The sequence below is a fragment of the Lipotes vexillifer genome, unplaced genomic scaffold (genome assembly GCF_000442215.2).
Source record: "Lipotes vexillifer unplaced genomic scaffold, Lipotes_vexillifer_v1.1 scaffold1139, whole genome shotgun sequence".
Lineage (NCBI taxonomy): Eukaryota > Metazoa > Chordata > Mammalia > Artiodactyla > Lipotidae > Lipotes > Lipotes vexillifer.
The window spans coordinates 1952004-1976476 of record NW_006798273.1 but is presented as its reverse complement, the minus strand read 5'-3'; the positions used below and the strand labels follow the sequence as shown (position 1 = coordinate 1976476).

The 24473-nt window shown below is 42.1% G+C and overlaps 1 protein-coding gene across 1 annotated transcript in view; it reads right to left on the bottom strand.

Moving 5' to 3' along the window:
* The window catches only part of ACOXL (acyl-CoA oxidase like), a 395915-nt gene that overhangs the window by 133696 nt on the left and 237746 nt on the right, over positions 1-24473 (bottom strand). Inside the window, 1 exon segment of the mRNA XM_007470234.1 lies at positions 664-773. Coding sequence (XP_007470296.1) covers positions 664-773 — 110 coding nt within the window.

The window sequence follows — 24473 nt, the reverse complement described above, 5'->3', positions numbered from 1 at the left end:
TTATTTATCAAGCTTAAAGACAATACGAAAAAAAAATCAATGAAAACAACCCAAAGCACAGATCCTGAAGCTACACTATCTGGGTTCAAATCCTAGCTCTGTCACCTAGTGGCATGTAACCTTGGGCAAAACACTTAACCTCTGTGCCTGTTTCCTCATCTGTGAAATGGAAATAATAACCTACCTCATGGGGTGTTTAGGATTAAAACCTGTAAAGTCCTTGGAACAGTGAACATGCCAAAAAGAAGGAACAGGTGTAGGAAGAACAGAATTAGCAATGTTCTGGTTCTTAAGTTGGTTTGTGGGTGCATGAGTACTGAAGATACATATTCATTTATTTTTTCCACTTATCAATATTTTTTAAATTTTATATTGGAGTATAGTTGATTTACAACATTGTGTTAGTTTCAGGTGTACAGCAAAGTGGTTTAGCTATACACATACATATATCTATGCTTTTTCAGATTCTTTTCCCATATAGGTTATTACAGAGTACTGAGTAGAGTTCCCTATGCTATACAGTAGGTTCTTGTTGATTCTCTCTTTTATATCAATATTTAATATTTAAACAGGAGTGAGCTGTGCCATGACAAGGCCCTGTATACTCAGGCTCAGGAATAAGACACTGGGTCAACGATGTTGGCAGCCTGAATGGTCACATACCTGGTTCTCAGCTTGTCACCCCCTGATTCCATCCAGTTTTGGAGCAGGCTGGAGATGGGTCTTTCTTCATACTGCTCGGTGTACTGAGCCAGCAGTTCCTGAACCACAACCTGCACACAGAGTTTATCACTTGTCAGCCATTTGTCAAAAACGCAGTAAATGACAGAGTGTCTTTAACTGCTGCAGCAAGGTAAGGTCCAGCTACTTCTAGCAAACCCTCTGGAAGGACCCAAAGACAAGACTCATCCTTCATGAGGCCTCCACTTCCCCACAGCAGGTGTGTGGCCTTTACTCACCACTCTCCCTCCATTCCCCATGGCCAGCTTAACTAGCTAACTACTCACTGCTCTCTTTTCCCTTTGAGGCATCAGCCTTTAATGTGGTCCCAAGACCAACCATTTTAGGTGACACTTCAGATAAAACCTACTTGCCTTCCCTGGACCAGATGGGTGGCTGGTCTGTTTTCTTTTTTGCCTCTGATATTCTACGGTTGATTAGGCCTTTGGGGAATCATACTGAAATGTACAGTAGAACAATCTCCATCAATTGCTTTCCTCACTCACAGCTTTAACGTTATAATGTGGGCCTAAAACACTGTATGCTTGTCCAGGTTTGTTAAAAGAAGATGTCCAGGGCTAGGCTGCTGTAGAGAGAGGCCCAGGTGACGGTGAGCAGCAACTGCTAGGCACGTCAGTGAGGCCACCTTGGGCCAGCCTGCCCCGCAGAGCCTCTAGCCGACTGCCAGGCAGGAGTGAGACCCGGCGAGGCCAGCAGAGGAATCACATCACGAGAGCTCAGCCCAAACTGCCAAGCTACAAACGATGAACTAACAATTGCGTGTCGTTATAAGGCACTAACTTTGGGGGTGGGGTTGTCACACAGCCATAAGTTGCTTATTCATTCTCATACGAGTACCAGTTTTAGAATAGTTCCTTCTTCATTTCACATACATTCATGTTTTTATATAGATCACATAAAATGTTATAATGCTTTCAATCAATAGGGTATCATAAATGATATTTTCGGTTCACAATCTGTTCTGGATTCTATTTATCTGTTTAATGGCTGTATAATATTCTTTGGAGAAATCATACCTAATTAAACATTTCCATTCAATTAGATATTTATGTTGTTTCCAATTTTATACTGTCATTAATATCCTTGGTATCAATATATTCAGACAAATAGCACTGTCCTCTTTTGGATTATTATCTGAGAATAAATCCAATGAGCTTGACTGATGCAATGGTTCTTAAAGAGGGCCACCCTGACTATGAGAGGGATGCTGGAAACTTGTCAAGGCACACTCGCCTGGGTGACTTTATTGGCATTGGTGGGTAGAGCCAGGCAATGCATGGGACACTCTAACCCAACAGAGGACTGTGCCATATCCAGTGTCCCGTTGAATGCCATGCGCTCAAACTCAGGAAGCCAATTGATAGCCCAGAGCCTTACTCTTACACTAAAGATTTCAGGTTCTCCCCGACCTGGGTCTGTGGAAGATTAAACTCCCCTGCCCCCTTGAATTCGAGGCATCCATGGGACTGGCTTTAGGTCAGTGACATGTAAGCTGGTGCGATGTTCCCAGTTATGATTGGTCCATAGCCTGGACTTTGGTCTACACTGGAGATGCTACAGCAACTCCACGTATAGAGGCATTGTTAAGTCTTACTATGTTGTTATGCTTATTACACATTCCTTTTGTTTCTTTGAAGTATTGCCTTGAATTCTTGAAATCATGTGTCTAGATAAGTTATATTACCCATGACTTCATTTCAGGATAATAAAGGGGGTGTCACAATATATTTACTATGAAAAAGAGGGCATTAGGTCCAATGAGCTTGAGGATCACCGTATTATGGGTCAAAGGACCTAACCTTTTTTGTGGCTTCTGCTATACATAGTAAGTGTAAAAATCGAACACTACTAGCAATGGGAAAATGGGAGAAATTAACTTTGACTAGAATTAAACTTAAAATGATATAGCAATCAAGGTCAGTTTCACTGACATCACTAGGATTAACACATCCTTTGTTTTTGTTCATCTGTTAAAGTTATGATGGCTCTAACTCCATCACCCTCTTGTTACAAGATCAAAAACATTCCCAGCATTAAAAATTGGTCTGATTCCCACCCCTCCCCTCATACTTTTACTTGCTTTATTTTTCCACGTTGAATTTATTGCTACCTGAGGACAGAGAGCATTACAACTTGCTATTGGTTTCTTGTCCTTCTGCTGCCTGGAAGGCAAGTGCCAGGAGGTCGGAATTTGTTCATCTTTGTGCTCTCAAACAACGTGCAACACAGAGATAGGAGTTGAGGAATCTTTCTTACATAAGTGAATAAATAAATAAATCTCCTTCCTATGTTTAGTATCTCATCTGATCTTTTCAATTCCTTAATAATTTCCTTTAACTTTTGTCTTTACGTCCACCTTTCTGATTTAAGCAACTTACATTGGGAAAATCAACTCGTTTTAACTAGATTTAAAATTAGAAGAACACAGGGCTTCCCTGGTGGCGCAGTGGTTGCGAGTCCACCTGCCGATGCAGGGGATACGGGTTCGTGCCCCGGTCCGGGAAGATCCCACATGCCGTGGAGCGGCTGGGCCCGTGAGCCATGGTCGCCGAGCCTGTGTGTCCGGAGCCTGTGCTCCGTAATGGGAGAGGCCACAACAGTGAGAGAGGCTCGCGTACCGAAAAAAAAAAAAAAAAAATTAGAAGAACATAATAACTCAGTTTAGGTGCTAAACTTAAAAGATAGACACGCTGGGGCGTAGCTAATATGACAAAAGCAGATTCCTCAATTTAGATCTTTGCTCCTTTCTCTTTACTTTTTGCTCCTTGCTTTTGGAATCATTCCTCTTTTTCTAGGTCATGAGACAAGAAAACCTGATTTTTTAAAATGAATTTATTTTCTGCTATTGATGCCCCTTGGTGAAGAATTAAGTGGTTGAAGCTATAAGCTACCATGGGGTTTGGGCAGGACAGTCTCTAAATTCAGTACTTTATTTGAAAGAGGACTAGGGGGAAGCAAAGATAGATCAGTCACCCTCTCAACTGAGCGTGCAGTGAAGATGTGCTTTTTTTGACCTCATGTATGTGTTCCTGAATACATTATAACATATAATATATATAAATTATATAAAAAATAACAAATTTTAAAATATAAATAAATTATATAACATTATATAAAATATATTATACTAATTTATATATATATATAATTTTAACTTTCTATTTTAAAATAATTATATACACAAAAAGTTGCAAAATTAAAATAGAACAGAGAGGTTTTGTCTAGTCATCACCCAGATTACCCCAAAAGTGATATCTCACGTGCAATAATGATGATCAAAACTAGGAAATTCAGTAAAATTTGTACACATTGAATGTTTTAGTTGTAATAGAGATTTCATTATTTAAAAATGAACCCAGTGGTAAAATAAACCCATTTTATAAAATAAAATATATTTCCTTTCAATACAAGTAATTACATCCTTATCTAGGTCTGGTGTTTTGAAAACTTACACCAGATTTTCTTAAGATAACCTGTGAGGTTATTTCTTTCCAGGTGATTGTTTCTGTGGTGGTGGGTGTTTTTGTGGCTCTTCACACAGTTCTCTTGTTCAACATGTGAATACTCTTTATTTTCTTCTATTTACTTGATAAATTCCCAGGGATTGAGTCCTGCTGCACCTGCTCAGGAGTCCCTTTCTTAAGAGAACTCCAGGGGACTAAGCAGCCAGAACAGCTATGTTCTTCCCTTTTATAAAAAGATCCCATCTGCAGAAGGAATCAAGCTAATCTACAGCGAACATTTGGAAGCCATGAGCCTGAGCAAGTATGCAGAATAATGACATCACAAACATGCATTTGTAACGAATATCCTATGCATCAGGGAACACTGATTATGGAGCATCAATAAAAATTACTTTTTAGGTCGAATGGCTTTTCAAGGCATCTAGGAAGCAACTAGCATTTCTACATGCTGAGTATTTCACTGATCTATGCCAGCTACAGTGAAACTTGGATTTAAAAGTCTAACAAGTAGTATCTGCTACCAAGGCAGAAATGCTTAGAGTCAATTAGGATAGCAAACACGGTCTCTAAGGAAAAGCCAGCAGATGTCATCCACTCTGTAACAGGACAAGGCAGGCAGTGAGGCTGCACTCAGGTCTATACCACGTAGGGCGATGGATTCACTCAAAGTGGCAGTACTTGTGGCAATGGGATCCCAAATCATGCCCTAGGCAGGACTGGCTATGGAATTTGGGACCTGGGGCAAAACAAAAATGCAGGGTCCCTTGTTCAAAAATTCTTAAGAATTTCAAGATGGTGAGAGCAGAGCAGCAAACCAAGCACAGGCCCTTCTGAGCACGAGGTCCTGTACGACTGCACAGATTTTGCCCCACGAAGCTGGACCTGGCCCTGAGGGTCCCAGGAGGATGGGCAGACACAAATGTAACTACGTGTTCTGTGTTTTTTTTACAGCTACATCTGGCAACTCAAGGTACCTTAGGGAAGCTCAGGTGTCACCCAGGGAGTGAGGTTGCAGAAAAGGCCAACTGGACATGATCCTCCACTAAGGACGTTATTTTCATCTTTTAGATGCTGGATATCCCATCAAGGTAAGATTTCTTAGAGGACAATCTGTAAAGATTCCCTGGCTAGAAGGAAAGAAAAAGAGAGAAAGAGGGGAAGGAAGGAAAGAAGGAGGGAGGAAGGGAGAAAGAAAGAAAGGGAGGGAGGGAGGGAGGGAGGAAGGAAAGAAGGAAGAAAGGAAGGAAGGAAGGAAGGAAAGAAGGAAGGGAGACAAGGAGACAGAGAGAGAGAGGGAGGGAGAGAGATTGATTTCCGTGCAGAAAATGAAGTCGTCACTTTGATGAGCACAGAAGTACAGATAAAGGTTCAGAAGGCTCTCTTTCTCCCAAACCTCACACATGGAGCTCTTGAGGAGAACTTTCAGTAGTTAGATGCTGGAACATCTGGTTTTGAAAGAATTAGTACCAGCTCTGTTATGGGTCAATGGATTTGGAAAGAAAAAACTAAAACGTCTGTTCAAACTACCTTGGTCAGCTTTTCTAAGAGTGCATCATCGCAACGTCCCTCCAAGTTCCCCAAAATGAACGAGCACATTTTGTAAATGCTTCGTATCGATTCTATCCCCAAGCAGATCTTCGAGCTGTCCCCCTCCCGCTATTTCCAGTGGCAGCCCCCTGGCCTGGGCAGCACCTCCTTCCTCTAGGCTGAGACTCGGTCCCAAGCCTGCTCTTGCTGCCCCACCGATGGCCTTCGCGGCCTTCACTAGGCTGGCCTCTGCCTACCTCTGGTCCGATTTCACACACCTCTCTTTGTTTCTGCCATCATCAGGGATGATTCCGCGTGTAACTCCCCATCTGTGGATCTCTGGGAAGATCAGCTGGAACTATTTGCCTCTGATTCTGCTGGGTCAGGCAGACCCTCAGCCCATGCCCTTGTTCTCTCTCTCCAAGAGGCCCTCAGAAGAGGAAGGCAGTTTCACCTTTGAGGAAAGCAGAGTTGTCATCTGCAGACTGATCACCCCTGTACCGGCTGCTCCTTGTACCTCTGCTCTTGCAGCCAGACCTCAGTCCCTTTTAGAACTGATACTCGAGGCCCTGCAGTTGGGTTGACCCAACCTCTGATTTCAGGAGTATCGGCACTGTGTTTTTTCTGGCAACTCAACATCTCCACCTGCTGACCACTAGGTTCCACCTACAGCCAGAAGGCTGAGGCCCCAGTGAGAATGTCCTTTCTGGTTTACTGTGCGGTTCTTTCCAGGAGCAGAGGGTGTCCAGGTTCTGCAGTCTGAGGTCCAGTCCTCACCCAACACCATACCTGTCCCAAAACCCCATTGTAATACCTGAGGTCCAGCTCATCTGGGAGAAGAATCTGGGATTCACCCCAGTGATGGGGGTGGGGAGAACATTAGGGCTGAAGAGTAAGGCGTGTGTGCACGCGTGTGTGTGTGCGTGTGCGTGTGCGTGCGCGTGCGTGTGTGTGTGTGGCCTTTATTCTCTTGAAGAGGCCTCCCTCCCTTTCTTTGTTACTCTTTCTTCCTTCTCTTCCCTCCCTCACTTTTTATATTTAAGGGAGGGACTATTTCTTTTCATGGTTTTAAATAAATTTGATTTTTAAATTTTTTCAATTTTTTGGAAATTTTTAAAAACTTCAAGCCACATTATGGTCTTAAATAAAAAGTAAATGTCTCCTCTCCAATCCCTTACCTCCAGGACCTCACTCCAGAAATACCCATTCTTAAGTAGTTTTTGTTCTCCTAGAAGCAGCAGCTTCCAAAGGTCAAGGTCAAACAGATTCTTGTGCTATGTTTTAAGTCTGCTTCCTATTTGGAACACGCTTTTCATTGAGCAGCATTATTTTTCCTGGAGTCTTAATGGACTATTTCTCCCCTTGTTTCAAGAAGAACCATATGCCTTTTCCATCATCACTAAGACCTCCTTGCTCCTTAATCATTCTATTTGTTGACCCGAAATCATTTCCTTCTCGAAGTCATTCTTTTCGTCCTTCTGACTTCCTGTTCTAATTTGGACTAATTGTGTTCTGGGCCTGCTATACCACTACTACGCAGGTATCTCTTTATACATACTCCTCTTGGATTAGCTCCAGAAAGCATAGATGTCTTTCTAATTCTTAATTCCTTTTATGCTTTTCTCCAGTTCATCTACAAGTAATATTGTTCAGAAAGTGCATGGCAAGGTAAACTTCCTGAGCATTTGAATATATGTAAATCTGGCTCATATGTGATGAATAATTTAGCTAGCTATAAAATTTTACGTTCAAAATAACTTTCTTCTGAATTCTAAAGGCATTGTTCCATTTTATTTCAGACGCTGGTCACTCTAAGTGTGGTCCACAGACCAGCAGCGTCAACATCACCGAGGAGCTTGCTAGAAAGCAGAAACGCGGACCCACCCCAGAATCTGAATGTGAACAAGATCCCTGGGAACGTATGGGTGCAGTGGAGTTAAGAGGCGCTGCCCCAGCCTTCAGCGCTGCCGCTAATAGGGCTGAGGTCAATCTGACTCTCTTTTCTTAGTAAATAATCTGACGTTTCTTCAGTCTAAAGTTTGGCGGCCCTCTCTTTGTCCTTACTTGGTGATCTGAAATTCTCCAGGCTGTTTTCAGGCTCTGACCTTTTCTGGTGGGTCCTGCCAATTTCAAGACTTGTGACTTTTTTCAGATCTGGGAAATTGTCTTCTTTTATTTCTCTGGATTTGTCTGCCTGTCTGTGTTCTCTGCTTCCTGTTTCAGGAATGTCATCAGTTTCCTAGACATGATCATCCATGTCTCTCAGCCTTTCCATTTTACTTACCTTCACTTAGTTTTGCTGATCTTCATTCTAAGAAGTTTTCTCAAATTTATCCTTTGGTCTTTATATTGGCCTTTTTTTTTTTTTTTTTTTTTTTGCGGTACGCAGGCCTCTCACTGTTGTGGCCTCTCCCGTTGCGGAGCACAGGCTCTGGACGCGCAGGCTCAGCGGCCATGGCTCACGGGCCCAGCCGCTCCGCGGCATGTGGGATCCTCCCAGACCGGGGCACGAACCCGTGTCCCCTGCATCGGCAGGCGGACTCTCAACCACTGCGCCACCAGGGAAGCCCTATACTGGATTTTTTTAAATTAAGCAAACATATAATTTTAATCTACTATGGTTCTTGGCACTATGATTACTATGGTTTAATGCACTATGGTTCTCTGAGTGCTCATTTGTCACGGCAGGGTGTTTTCGTCTTATGGATGCAAGGTCATCACACATCTCCAGGGATATTAATTGGTTTTTGCTTCTCCCAGTGCCACTTATTCTATTTGTTCATATTGCTCCTTCTTTCATGTGTTATGGTTTTTCCTTAAGTTTCTGATCATCCTAATTAGATAACCTGTATTATGGAATTATTGTTCATTTGCTTAGGTGTGATGATAGTACTGTGCTTTTGTAAGAAAATGTCCTTATTTTAGAAAATGAATGTCGAAGTTTTTAGGGACGAAGTGTCTGATGTCTGCAACTTTCAAATGGTTCCACACACACACACAAATATGTGTATAAAGAGAATAAGAAAGAGACCACTTAAATATAGCAAAATGTTAACATTTGAAAGTAGAAAACATGCCCAAGTGTTATTGCACTAGTCTTTCAATTTTCTCTTGAAATTTCTGTTTGAAATTTTCAAAAGTTGGAAATAATAAGAAAAACAAAATATCTGAATATCATTGGGAAAATACCCCTAGGGGCCTGAAATCCCTAAGGAATCAGCTTTCCTACAGGAAACTAGATACATGCTTGGTTTTTAAGCAAGTCAGGCTGTAGGTCATTTGCATTTTTGCATATATGCTCTTGGAGTAATAAACAATGTATGCAAAGCCTCTGATTGATATTCCTTAGGAAATCTGTGGATTAAGAAGGGACCTGTCCTAGGGTACCTCTAATGAAGCAAAAGAAAGTTATAATGGGATTTCATGGGTGTAGGCAGTAATCGGATTTGGTGGAGGGTGTAATTAAATTTCACCAAGGGCCTACAACCTCTGCCCCAGGAAAATAATGAAAGGGTCAGAAAACCTTCTATCTTGCTTAAAGGGAAATATATAAAGCCTGCAGAAACTCTGAAGCACGTGCCTGCTCTGTCCACATCTCCTCAATCATGCGACAGCAGCTCTAGTATCTTCAGGATCGCTAAAGAATCCCACCTTCAGGCAGAGGGTTGAAAGCCCTGTAATGGAAGAATACTACGAAAATTGCCGACCAGTTTCTGTCCCCTGGTCTCCTGAAATTTCTATCTCTGCTTCGATAAGTGGAATCAAAACACAATCCAGCCCAGAGAGGGATAGCCTCCCCAACGTGGGCTGATTCCAACACTCAAGTGGAAGGCCAGGTTGACCAGTGGAGGGTAGCTAGTGCCACCTTCTCCACCACTGGGTGGATGCCAGGCAGTCTGAAAGCTCTGGGTACAAAGCAGGGCATGTCAACTGTAGGTTTCCTGGTAGGCTGTGTCAACTGGCAACAAGCAGGCAGGCTGCCCCCACTCCTTCCCCAGCAAATCTCAGTCTCTCACCCCAGGATACTAAGCCCTCCCTGGGCAACCAAAGTGTGCTTCCTACTGTAGGTTTCCAGAGCAGTGGCAGATGATACTGCTGTAGTCAAGTTCTTTGATGTGGGGAGGATGGCTGTCCTGCCATTAGACTGGCCTTCAGAGAAATGCCTGGCTCTCTGCCCCAATCCCTCTCCTGCTCTCAATCCCTGTGACTCAGCATCTCTCCAGAGACATCCAAAAGAAACAACTCCCACTTCCATCAGTGTTCCCTTGAGCTCATCCATCAATTCCTCCCCATTCTCCAGAAATTTATCAAACTCCTTTGTCTTCTGATGGCCCCTCTACCACTGTCAATGCCCCTGCAGATCTGTTCCCCTCTATTCTGTCTTCTAGTTATTTCAAAAGGATTGAAGAGGAAAGAGCTGCCTTGTTGGTGTTCATGCCATGATCTCGAACCAGAAGTCATCCCCTTGGTTTTTAATCCTCTTATCTATGGTGCAGTGTCTAAGTATCTTCTCTCCTTCTAATTCTGGATGTAGTGTGAATGCTTCCCCACTCACCACCACCTTTAATCTTTCATTTTCTTAGCAATAAAATCAGGAAGGGCATCTGCCTTATCTTAGAGCACCACTGCCGAAGAGTTAACACAGAAGGCCTGAGACTGCTCTTCTTGGATGGGTGTGCTTGCAAGGATCTGGCATCTGGGAACCTGGATTTGGGGAGGGTTCCCATCATTCTGTGACTGACAAGCATGGCTCTCTGTGCCTAAACACTTTGTGCAAACAATACGGTTTGTGCTGAACACCTGTTTCCTGTCTGAAAATCTGGAATTCTAATATGTGCTAGGCAGAGGGTACCTATGTGACCAGCCTCCAGTAAAAACCCTGGATGCTGAGTCTCTGATGAGCTTCCCCGGTAAACAGCGTTTCACATGTACTGTCACAATCCACTGCTGGAAGAATTAAGCATGTCCTCTGTGACTCCACTGGGAGAGGAGTCTTGGAAGCTCATGCCTGGTTTCCTTCGGACTCAGCCCATGTGCCTCTTCCCTTTGCCGAGTTTGTGTTTTATCCTTTTGCTACAATAAATCCTAACCATGAGTATGACTATATGTGGCATCCTGTGAGTTCTCCTAGAGAATTATCAAACCCGGCGTTGTTCCTGGGGACCCCTGAACCACACCACTTATAAAATCAGTGTTTCCAGCTCTTGATAAGCTTTGATCATAGCTTGAGGTAGTATTTTTCCAGCATGTGTCTGGAAGACGTCTATCTGGAAAATTGGCCAAAGAAGGCCTACACAATCTGGTTTTTTAAAGGTATTTTTTTAATTTATTTATTTTTGGCTGCGTTGGGTCTCTGTTGCTGTGTGCAGGCTTTCTCTAGTTGCGGCAAGCAGGGGCTACTCTTCGTTGCAGTGTGTGGGCTTCTCACTGCAGTGGCTTCTCTTGTTGCAGACCACGGGCTCTAGGTGCGTGGGCATCAGGAGTTGTGGCTCGCAGGATCTAGAGCGCAGGCTCAGTAGTTGTGGCGCATGGGCTTAGTTGCTCCTCTGCATGTGGGATCTTCCTGGACCAGGGCTCGAACCTGTATCCCCTGCATTGGCAGGAGGATTCTTAACCACTGTGCCACTAGGGAAGCCCCACAATCTGGTTTTAAGGTCTCTCGTGATCTCCTTTCTAGCAGACTGTGAAACTGGGCCATCCCTGGCTTCCTTCCTCAGCCTGGGCCTCAAAACCCTGTATGGGTTCTTACTGCATGGGTACTCTGCCTCTTTGTGATGACACATGTCCTCCTGAGCAGGCAGCTCAGCCTCCCTCCAGCCCAACATCCCTGCATCCCTGCCCTCCATGGTCCGGAGTCCCTCTTTTTCACTGCCCATGCTCCCATCTATATGACAATAAGCAAGCTGTCCCTGTTTCTCCTCTGCTTCCACTTCACTTCATTGTTAGAAACTGTGACTACTCCCATAATTAAATTAAACAACCTTTCCATAGTGTCTACAAGCTAGAGCTTGCAATTAAAGCACTGAGTCACAACTTCAGGATCAAGCAATGGTGAACCACACACTTGAGTTTTAAATATACCCCTGAAGAGAAAATTGTTGAAAAACCTCACACACTTGGATTATCAGCTGAGATGGAGAATGTGAATTAGTGCCATGACTGATTACTGAATATTCTTAAGGAGTGTTTTTTAAAACAACATTTAGGTAGGAGGGAGACAGAAGAAAAGCAATTTTTAATCCAGCCCACATTGAATGGCAATTCTTAAATAACTGCCCCCAAATAATTTACTTTACTTTACTCATAGTATATTCTTGGCTCCCTTATCAAATATTAGTTGACCATATATACACAGCTTTATTTCTGGGCTCTGGATTCTGTTCCATGGGTCGATGTGTCTTTTTTAATGCCAGTAACATACTGTTTTGATTACTACAGCAGTGTCCTGCACAGCTGGGAAAGCTGGGTGTTCACTCACATGCTCTCATTTTCCCCATGGGAGAAACCACCAGCCAAGGTGGTCTTTTTGTCCTTTAGCTGTGCCACCCTGGGAGAGAAGTAACGCAGGTGAAGTGAAGCTGTTCCTCTTACCCTCTTCAATGTGTTCAATCTCAGATTTTTTGTTTGTTTGTTTACTCCAACAGTGTGCTGGAACTTCTCCACTGGACTCCTGGACTTTCACAAAGGAACTTTCATCCATGAATAATTGTCAAAACTGGTGTTCTTTGGGGGAAAGATGGCAGAAAATGCCTCTTCCACCATTTTGATGATGTCTTAGAATAAGTCTGTCTATGTCTACAAAAACTTTTCTTGTGATTTTATTACATTATATAAATTATATAATGTAATATATAATCTCATTATATAAATATAGATAGATAGATCAGTTCTGGCAAAATGGACATCTTTCCTGTGCAGAGTCATCCAATCTGTGAATATATTTAGTATGCCTCTCCATTCACTTAGGACTTCTTTGATTTCTTTCAACAGCATTTTGTAATTTCCAGCATAAAGATCCTATACATAGTTGTTAGATTTACACCTATGTATTTTATTTTCTTTGAAACAACTGTAAATGATATTATATGTTTAATTTCAGTTTCCACATGTTCCTTAATGGTATATAGAAATCTGATTGATTTTTGTGTACTGATCTTATATCCTGTGGTCTTGCTGAACTCACTTATTAGTTCTAGAAGTTTTCTGCAGATTCTTTGGATTCTCTATGTAGACAATGGTGTAATCTGCAAATAAGAACAGTTTTCATTTCTTTCCCTGTTAATCTCTATGTATTTTATTTATTTTTTCTTGCCTGATTGCCCTCACCATAACTTCCAACTCCGTGTTGAGTAGCAGTGGCACCAGTGGACATCCTTGACTTACATCTGATCTTAGGGGGAAAGCATTCAGTGTTTCACCATTAAGCATGATGCTAGCTACAGTTTTTTGTGGATACTTTTTTATCCACAAGTTGCAGAAATTCCCCTCTATTCCTAGTTTGCCGAGAGATTTTATCAAGAACCATTGCTGGATTTGGTCAAATGCTTTTTCTGTGTAAACCAACATGATCATATGATTTTTTTCTTTTTCAGTCACTTGATATGATGGATTACATTGATTGACTTTTGAATGTTGAAGCTGCCTTGTATACCAGGAATGAATTCCACTTCTTCATGGTATATAATTCATTTTATACACTGCCAGATTTAATTTGTTAAAATCTTATTGAGGATCTTTGTATCTAAGGTCATGCAAGCCTTTGATATGTAGCTTCCCCTTTTTTGTACGTTCTACTTTTGGTATCGGAGTAATACGAGCTGTATGAAACCGAGTTGGGAATTGTTTCCTTCTCTTCTATTTTCTGCTAGAGACTGTGTAAAACTCTTCTTTAAATGTTTGATGGAATTCTCCAATGAAACCTAGGCCTGAAGCTTTCTTTGTATTACTATTAAATTTCTTTTCTGTTATAGGACTACACAGGTTGTCTATTTCAAGTGGCTGCATTTGGGTCTTTGTGGTTTTTGAGGAATTGGTAATTTCTTCTAAGTCATCAAATTTATTAATGCAAAGTTATTTTCTAGTATTCCCTCATTATTATTTTAGTGGCTGCAGGCTATCTAGTTATATATCTTTTTTCATTCCTAATACTGGTTATTTGAGTCTTCCTATTTTTTGTCTTTGTCATTCTTGCTAGGGAGTTAACAACTTTATTGATTCTTTCCAAAGAATCAGCTTTCTGTTTCATGGATCTTTCACCTTTTTCAATTTCATTGATTTGTGCTCTTTTCTTTGTTAGTCTCTTTTTTATGCTTGGTTTATGCTTATTTTGCTCCACTTTTTTATTTTCTGGAGGTGGGAACAAAATTTTTGATTTGAGACATATTCTCTTTTCTAAAGTAAGCATTTAATGCTATAAATTTCCCTCTAAGCATTGCTTTATCTGCATCCAACATTTTCTGATGTGTTATGTTTTCATTTTCATTCACTCTATGTATTTTAAATTGGACCTTACAAACTCTTTGGGAATAGCCTTCCCAGTAGAATCTATATGACTCCATATGTACAAGAAGTAGCTTTCTTAAGCCAAGAAAAGATATAGTTCAGCATCAAAGATCAGCTAGGAAATAAATAAATTAACACCCCTTCAATTTAGCTACTGCAAAAATCAAGTGCTTAAGGGAAAAACACCTGCCAATTAAGTGAAGTCATCAGACAAAGATAAAACATATAAAGCATTTCAGATTTCTGGATAACTCTTGATCTTGAAAATTATGCTGTTTAAAAAGAATAAATATTTCCCGAATCTTACCTGCAGCATTACAACACTGTCACCTTCAAAAGTTACAAACATATCTGTGTCACAACCCTGAGATTCGGTTTTCCATCATGTAACCCTATTGCAAAAAAAAAGAAAAGAAGCAGATTTTAAATTTGCAGTCCCATCATTATAAAGGACTAACATTTTCTTTGAAATTAAATACACACAATTGAAAAAAAGAAAATAACTCTATTTCTCCTACCCAGAATAGCCATTCTAAGAATTTTGACCCATCCCATGAGCTTTTGGTCCATAAATATTATTTGAGGGCATGGCCTTTGTTGGTAGTAAAAACATTTGAAAACAGTCATGTCACATTTTTCCAAAATATTTCAACAAATTATGCTAATTTTTTCTCTTTCTTGTCCAAATCTTATGAATTCGAATAAATGTCAAGGTATTTGTGATTATACCCCACAATATGCAGGAGAATGATGCCTCCCCCACCCAAACCCTTTTTTAATTAATAAATATACCTATGATTCCTGGGAGACAACATAAAAAATCCTAAATTGCCACTCTGCCTCTTCATGTCATTAAATATTCTGCATCATAAATATACCCTCCAGTTTCCAGCTAGTTTTTTACTTTTTTTCTTTTCTCACTTCCTGAAATCCTTATTTAAATGGCGGTAGCCTGCTGCTCCTTTCCAAAGTGGTGAAGTGTTTCTGCACACACACTGGGAGAATCAGCTGCTCCAGAGAAAGCTGATCAGCCCCAGGCCAGACGTGGAGGGAGCAGAATTGCCCGCGTTTGGCCACAGGCCCTTCCCCTTCTCAAGGCCTCTGTGCTCTTTCTTCCAGCCCATTGTCCTCCCCCTTAACTCTCAGAATCCTTCCCACTCTCAAAATCTGCTTCCAAATCAGCCCTACCATGTAAGTTACATCACAGGCGGCTGTCGCATCACCTCTCCCAGGACTATGTGCACTTAGCACTTTGGCTCTGTCTAGGAATGACAAGATTCAGCCCCTGCTGGAATTTTCAAGCCACGTGGGCCAGGGAGGGTCACACAGGGTGCTCCCGTGGGCAGCCGTATACTCCAACCTCCAGGTACCCGTTATCCTTGGGGTACCTGCTTCATTTCTGAAAATGGCCACTTGAGTCACAGAAGTGGGCACTCTGGGTTCCCACTGCCTGCAGAGCCTGAAGTCCTGTGAGCATCCCTGCTTTCCTGTCCCAGGAGCCATCCTCTGATGCCTCGCTGCTTCCCCTGGTACCCTCAGCATCACGGCAGTCCGGGCAGGCCCTCTGCACGGTGTTAGTTTACAGACGCAAAGGCATCTTCACAAACCCTCAGGAATCCTCCATAACTTTCATAAAGGTAAACTGATTATATTTATGGAAACAGAAATTGGTGGCATTTCCAGCCTGGAGAAGTTCAGCCTTGCCTCCCCTCCACCATCATAACCACAGGGTAAACCCCCTCAACCCCGGGCAAACCACATGAGATCGGGTTCTGACTGAGTGTGATCAGGCCCCAGAGTGTTTCCCCTGCAAGGTAGTAGCTGACTCACTTTCACCATCAGCATTCTACCATTTACCGAGTATCTGCCACGAGGCAGATACTGAGCAGGCTGCTTGACCCAGACCTCGTTTTATTATTGCACTTAATCCTTTTCCTCCTCTCAATAGCCCTGTGAGGTAGGCGTTACTCCATTTTACAGAGGAAGGGAGCAAGGCTCAAGGGCTATGTTGGAATGTTCTTGAATAACTCCTCAAGTTCTGGTACAGAAAAGGTGAACATGAGACCTACCACCTCACACTTGGGAAGAAGCTGTTATATATAAGAAGCACATCTGCCAAAGGTTCAAAATAATTTTGAATAAATAAAGTACTTTTTCCTTGATCATTTTGCTCTCGTCTCTTCCAGAAAGAGAGAGAGGAACAGGTTCTCTGTTGCTCTGACATTTTTGAACTGTTCACACCCTGCCCTGGAAACCAGGCCATCAGGGCTTTAGAATAACCCGAGCAATGGCTCACTCAAAAAGCAGCAGAGTGGAGGAGCTTCAAGATGGCGGAAAAGTCAGACGCGGAGATCACCTTCCTCCCCACAGATACACCAGAAATACATCTACACGTGGAACGGCTCCTACAGAACTCCTACTGAACGCTGGCAGAAGGCCTCAGACCTCCCAAAAGGCAAGAAACTCCCCACGTAGCTGGGTAGGGCAAAAGAAACAAGAATAAACAGAGACAAAAGGATAGGGACGGGACCTGCACCAGTGGGAGGGAGCCGTGAAGGAGGAAAGGTTTCCACACACTAGGTGCCCCTTCGTGGGCGGAGACTGCGGGGGACGGAGGGGGAAGCTTCGGAGCCGCGGAGGAAAGCGCAGCAACAGGGCTGCGGAGGGCAAAGCGGAGAGATTCCCGCACAGAGGATCGGCGCCGACCGGCGCTCACCAGCCCGAGAGGCTTGTCTGTTCATCCGCCGGGGCGGGCGGGGCTGGGAGCTGAGGCTCGGGCTCCGGAGGTCGGAGATCGGAAGTCGGATCCCAGGGAGAGGACTGGCGGTGTGAACACAGCCTGAAGGGGTTAGTGCGCCACAGGTGGCCGGGAGGGAGCCCAGGAAAGGCTGGAGCTGCCGAAGAGGCAAGAAAATTTTTCTTGCCTCTTTGTTTCCTGGTGCACGAGGAGAGGGGATTAAGAGCACTACTTAAAGGAGCTCCAGAGACGGGCGCGAGCTGCGGCTAAAAGCGTGGACCCCAGAGACGGGCATGAGACGCTAAGGCTGCTGCTGCCGCCACCAAGAAGCCTGTGTGCCACCACAGGTCACTATCCACACCTCCCTTCCCGGGAGCCTGTGCAGCCCGCCACTGCCAGGGTCCCGGGATCCAGGGACAACTCCCCCGGGGGAACGCACGGCGCGCTTCACGCTGGTGCAATGTCACGCCGGCCTCTGCCGCCGCAGGCTCGCCCCGCACTCCATGCCCCTCCCTCCCCCCGGCCTGAGTGAGCCAGAGCCCCCGAATCAGCGGCTCCTTTAACCCCGTCCTGTCTGAGCAAAAAACAGACGCCCTCAGGCGACCTACACGCAGAGGCGGGTCCAAATCCAAAGGTGAACCCCGCGAGCTGTGCGAACAGAGAAAGAGAAATTTCTCCCAGCAGCCTCAGGAGCAGCGGATTAAATATTCACAATCAACTTGATGTACATGCATCTGTGGAATACCTGACTAGACAACGAATCTTCCCAAATTGAGGAGGTGGACTTTGAGAGCAAGATTTATTATTTTTTCCCCTTTTCCTCTTTTTGTGAGTGTGTATGTGTATGCTTCTGTGTGTGATTTTGTCTGTATAGTTTTGCTTTTACCGTTTGTCTGACGATTCTGTCTGTCCGTTTTTGTTTTTTTTTTTTCTTCCTTTTTTTTCCCATAGTTTTTAGCACTTGTTAGCATTGGTGGATTTGTGTTTTGGTTTGGTTGCTCTCTTCTTTTCTTTCTTTTTATTATAAAATTAAAATTTTTTAATAATTATTTTTTATTTTAAAAACTTTATTTTACTTTGTTTTATAATCTTTTTTCTTTCTTTCTTTCTGCCTTTTATTCTGAGCCGTGTGGATGACAGGCTCTTGGTGCTCCAGCCAGGCGTCAGGGCTGTGCCTCTGAGGTGGGAGAGCCAAGTTCAGGACATTTGTCCACAGGAGACCTCCCAGCTCCACGTAATATCAAATGGCCAAACTCTCCCAGAGGTCTCGATCTCAACGCCAAGTCCCAGCTCCACTCAACGACCAACAAGCTACGGTGCTGGACACCCTATGCCAAACAACTAGCAAGACAGGAATACAACCCCACCCACTAGCAGAGAGGCTGCCTAAAATCATAATAAGGTCACAGACATCCCAAAACACTCCACCAGAAAGACAAGATCCAGCCTCATCCACCAGAACACAGGCACTAGTCCCCTCCACCACGAAGCCTACACAACCCACGAAACCAAACTTAGCCACTGGGGGCAGACACCAAAAACAATAGGAACTACGAACCTGCAGGCTGAGAAAAGGAGACCCCAAACACAGTAAGCTAAGGAAAATGAGAAGACAGAGAAACACACAGCAGATGAAGGAACAAGGTAAAAACCCACCAGATCTAACAAATGAAGAGGAAATAGGCAGTCTACCTGAAAAAGAATTCAGAATAATGATAGTAAAGATGATCCAAAATCTTGGAAATAGAAGAGACAAAATGCAAGAAACATTTAACAAGGACCTAGAAGAACTAAAGAGCTAACAAACAATGATGAACAACACAATAAATGAAATTAAAAATTGCCCAGAAGTGATCAATAGCAGAATAACTGAGGCAGAAGACCGGATAAGTGACCTGGAAGATAAAATAGTGGAAGTAACTACTGCAGAGCAGAATAAAGAAAAAAGAATGAAAAGAACTGAGGACAGTCTCAGAGACCTCTGGGACAACATTAAATGCACCAATATTCAAATTATAGGGGTCCCAGAAGAAGAAGAAAGAAAGAAACGGCCTGAGAAAATAATTGAAGAGATTATAGTCGAAAACTTCCCTAATATGGGAAAGGAAACAGTTAATCAAGCCCAGCAAGCACAGAGAGTCCCATACAGGATAAATCCAAGGAGAAACATGCCAAGACACATATTAATCAAACTATCCAAAATTAAATACAAAGAAAAAATATTAAAAGAAGCAAGGGAAAAACAGAAAATAACATACAAGGGAGTCCCCATAAGGTTAACAGCTGATCATTCAGCAGAAACCCTGCAAGCCAGAAGGGAGTAGCAGGACATATTTAAAGTGATGAAAGGGAAGAACCTACAACCAAGATTACTCTACCCAGCAAGGATCTCATTGAGATTTGACGAAGAAATTAAAAACTTTACAGACAAGCAAAAGCCAAGAGAGTTCACCACCAAACCAGCTTTACAGCAAATGCTAAAGGAATTTCTCTAGGCAGGAAACACAAGAGAAGGAAAAGACCTACAATAACAAACCCAAAAGAATTAAGAAAATGGTAATAGGAACATACATATTGATAATTACCTTAAATGTAAATGGATTAAATGCTCCAACCAAAAGACACAGACTTGCTGAATACATACAAAAACAAGAACCATATATATGCTGTCTAAAAGAGACCCACTTCAGACCTAGGGACACATACAGACTGAAAGTGAACAGATGGAAAAAGATATTCCATGCAAATGGAAATCAAAAGAAAGCTGGAGTAGCAATTCTCATATCAGACAAAATAGACTTTAAAACAAAGACTATTACAAGAGACAAACAAGGACATTACATAAAGATCAAGGGATCGAGCCAAGAAGAAAATGTAACAATTGTAAATATTTCTGCACCCAACATAGGAGCACGTCAATACATAAGGCAGATACTAACAGCCTTAAAAGGGGAAATCGACAGTAACACAATCATAGTAGGGGACTTTAACACCCCACTTTCACCCATGGACAGACCATCCAAAATGAAAATAAATAAGGAAAAACAAGCTTTAAATGATACATTAAACAAGATGGACTTAATTGATATTTATAGGACATTCCATCAAAAAACAACAGAAAACACTTTCTTCTCAAGTGCTCATGGAACATTATGCAGGACAGATCATATCTTGGGTCACAAACCAAGCCCTGGTAAATTTAAGAAAATTGAAATTGTACCAAGTATCTTTTCAGACCACAGTGCTATGAGACTAGATATCAGTTACAGGAAAAAAGTCTGCAAAAAATCCAAAACACATGGAGGCTAAACAATACACTACTTAATAACCAAGAGATCACTGAAGAAATCAAAAAATACCTGGAAACAAATGACAATGAAAACATGACGACCCAAAACCTATGGAATGCAGCAAAAGCAGTTCTAAGAGGAAAGTTTATAGCAATACAATCCTACCTTAAGAAACAAGAAACATTTCAAATAAACAACGTAACCTTACACATAAAGCAGTTAGACAAAGAGAACAAAATACCCCAAAGTTAGCAGAAGGAAAGAAATCATAAAGATCAGATCAGAAAGAAATGAAAAAGAAATGAAGGAAATGATAGCAAAGATCAATTAAACTAAAAGATGGTTCTTTGAGAAGATATACAAAATTGATAAACCATTAGCCAGACTCATGAAGAAAAAAAGGGAGAAGACTCAAATCAGTAGAATTAGAAATGAAAAAGGAGAAGTAACAGCTGACACTGCAGAAATACAAAGGATCATGAGAGATTACTACAAGCAACTATATGCCAATATTATGCACAACCTGAAAGAAATGGACAAATTCTTAGAAATGCACAACCTTCTGAGACTGAACCAGGAAGAAACAGAAAATATGAACAGACCAATCACAAGCACTGAAACTGAAACTGTGATTAAAAATCTTCCAACAGGGCATCCCTGGTGGCGCAGTGGTTGAGAGTCCGCCTGCCGATGCAGGGGACATGGGTTCGTGCCCCGGTCCGGGAGGATCCCACATACCGTGGAGCGGCTGGGCCCATGAACCATGACCGCTGAGCCTGCGCGTCTGGAGCCTGTGCTCCGCAACGGGAGAGGCCACAACAGTGAGAGGCCCGCGTAATGAAAAAAAAAAAAAATCTTCCAACAAACAAAACCCTGGGACCAGATGGCTTCACAGGCGAATTGTATCAAACATTTAGAGAAGAGCTAACACTTATCCTTCTCAAACTCTTCCAATTTATAACAGAGGGAGAAACACTCCCAAACTCATTCTACGAGGCCACCATCACCCTGATACCAAAACCAGACAAGGATGTCACAAAGAAAATCACAGGCCAATATCACTGATGAACATAGATGCAAAAATCCTCAACAAAATAGTAGCCAACAGAATTCAACAGCACATTAAAAGGATCATACACCATGATCAAGTGGGGTTTATCCCAGGAATGCAAGGATTCTTCAATATATGCAAATCGATCAATGTGATACACCATATTAACAACTTGAAGGAGAAAAACCACATGTGATTAACCATATTAACAAATTGAAGGAGAAAAACCATATGATCATCTCAGTAGATGCAGAGAAAGCTTTTGACAAAATTCAACACCCATTTATGATAAAAACCCTCCTTAAAGTAGGCATAGAGGGAACTTACCTCGAAATAATAAAGACCATATATGACAAAGCCACAGCCAACATCGTCCTCAATGGTGAAAAACTGAAACCATTTCCACTAAGATCAGGAACAAGACAAGGTTGCCCACTCTCACCACTGTTATTCAACAGAGTTTTGGAAGTTTTAGCCACAGCAATCGGAGAGGAAAAAGAAATAAAAGGAATCCAAATCGGAAAAGAAGAAGTAAAGCTCTCACGGTCTGCAGATGACATGATACTATACATAGAGAATCCTAAAGATGCTACCAGCCAACTACTAGAGCTAATTAATGAATGTGGTAAAGTAGCAGGATACGAAATTAATGCACAGAAATCTCTTGCATTTCTATACACTAATGATGAAAAATGTGAAAGTGAAATTAAGAAAACACTCCCATTTACCATTGCAACAAAAAGAATAAAATACCTAGGAATAAACCTACCTAAGGAGACAAAAGACCTGTAGGCAGATAATTATAAGACACTGATGAAAGAAATTAAGGATGATACAAACAGATGGAGAGATATATCATGTTCTTGGATTGGAAGAATCAACATTGTGAAAATGACTATACTACCCAAAGCGATCTACAGATTCAATGCAATTCCTATCAAACTACCAATGGCATTTTTCATAGAACTAGAACAAAAAATTTCACAATTTGTATGGAAACAGAAAAGACCCCGAATAGCCAAAGCAATCTTGACAAAGAAAAACGGAGCTGGAGGAATCAGGCTCCCTGACTTCAGACTATACTACAAAACTACAGTAATCAAGACAGTATGGTACTGGCACAAAAACGGAAATATAGATCAATGGAACAGGATAGAAAGCCCAGAGATAACACCACACACATATGGTCACCTTACCTTTGATAAGGAAGCAAGAATATATAGTGAAGAAAAGACAGCCTCTTCAATAAGTGGTGCTGAGAAAACTGGACAGCTACATGTAAAAGAATGAAATTAGAACACTCGTAATACCATACACAAAAAGAAACTCAACATGGATTAAAGATCTAAGTGTAAGGCCAGACACTATCAAACTCTTAGAAGAAAACATAGGCAGAACACTCTATGACATAAATCACAGCAAGATCCTTTTTGACCCACCTCCTAGAGAAATGGAAATAAAAACAAAAATAAACAAACGGGACCTAATGAAACTTCAAAGCTTGTGCACAGCAAAGGAAACCATAAACAAGACGAAAAGACAACCCTCAGAATGGGAGAAAATATTTGCAAATGAAGCAACTGACAAAGGATTCATCTCCAAAATATACAAGCAGCTCATGCAGCTCAATATCAAAAAAGAACCCAATCCAAAAATGGGCAGAAGACCTAAATAGACATTTCTCCAAAGAAGATACACAGATTGCCAACAAACACATGAAAGAATGCTCAACATCATTAATCACTAGAGAAACGCAAATCAAAACTACAATGAGATATCATCTCACACCGGTCAGAATGGCCACCATCAAAAAATCTACAAACAATAAATGCTGGAGAGGGTGTGGAAAAAAGGGAACCCTCTTGCACTGTTGGTGGGAATGTAAATTGATACAGCCACTATGGAGAACAGTATGGAGGTTCCTTAAAAAACTAAAGATAGAACTACCATACGACCCAGCAATCCCAGTCCTGGGCATATACCCTGAGAAAACCATAATTCAAAAAGAGTCATGTACCACAATGTTCACTGCAGCTCTATTTACAATAGCCAGGACATGGAAGGAACGTTAAGTGTCTATCGAGAGATGAATGCATAAAGAAGATGTGGCACATATATGCAATGGAATATTACTCAGCCATAAAAAGAAATGAAATTGAGTTATTTGTAGTGAGGTGGATGGACCTAGAGTCTGTCATACAGAGTGAAGAACGTCAGAAAGAGAAAAACAAATATCATATGCTAACACATATATATGGAATCTAAAAAAAAAAAAATTGGTTCTGAAGAACCTAGGAGCAAGACGGGAATAAAGACGCAGACCTCCTAGAGAATGGACTTGAGGACATGGCAGGGGGATGGGTAAGCTGGGACAAAGTGACAGAGTGGCATGGACTTACATACTCCACCACATGTAAAATAGACAGCTAGTGGGAAGCAGCCGCAATGCACAGGGAGATCAGCTCGGTACTTTGTAACCACCTAGACGGGTGGGATAAGGAGGGTGGAAGGGAGGGAGACACAAGAGGGAAGAGATATGGGAACATATGTATATGTATAACTGATTCACTTTGTTATAAAGCAGAAACTAACACACCATCGTAAAGCAATTATACTCCAATAAAGATGTTTTTTTAAAAAAAAAAAAAAAAAAGCAGAATCAGCACTGGAATCCCACCACCTCTCACAGAACAGGCACTGGAATCCCGTGAATGTAAAGATGCTTTATGTTCCTGTGTTAGTTCTTCACGTGGAATATAATTTATTTCTCTTCTAGATGATGAAACTTAGCTTTGAACACCCCTCCTCATTTGAAAATGTAATAAAACCGTGTGACTGTTATCCTGATGATTCCAGACTCTCCAGGGCCCTGTCAGAGCCCAGGTATCAAGGCTCACGGCCCTCACAGAGCTTGCAGGCAACAAAAATGAAGCAGCAGAGAGAAAGGCCAACCGCTTGCGAGGCAGTGGCCAAGGCTAACACATCGCCTCCAGTCTCCTGAAACTACCAGGGGCAGAGTTATGATCTAATTTCCTTAGAATAGGCTGGAGAGGCCCATCCTCATAAAAGTCTAAATCCTTGGCATAGCTGAGGTTACCCATTTAGAAACTAATTAGGTTCAAAAAAGTCATGGTTATCCTTGTTCTGCGTGAATGTGTCTG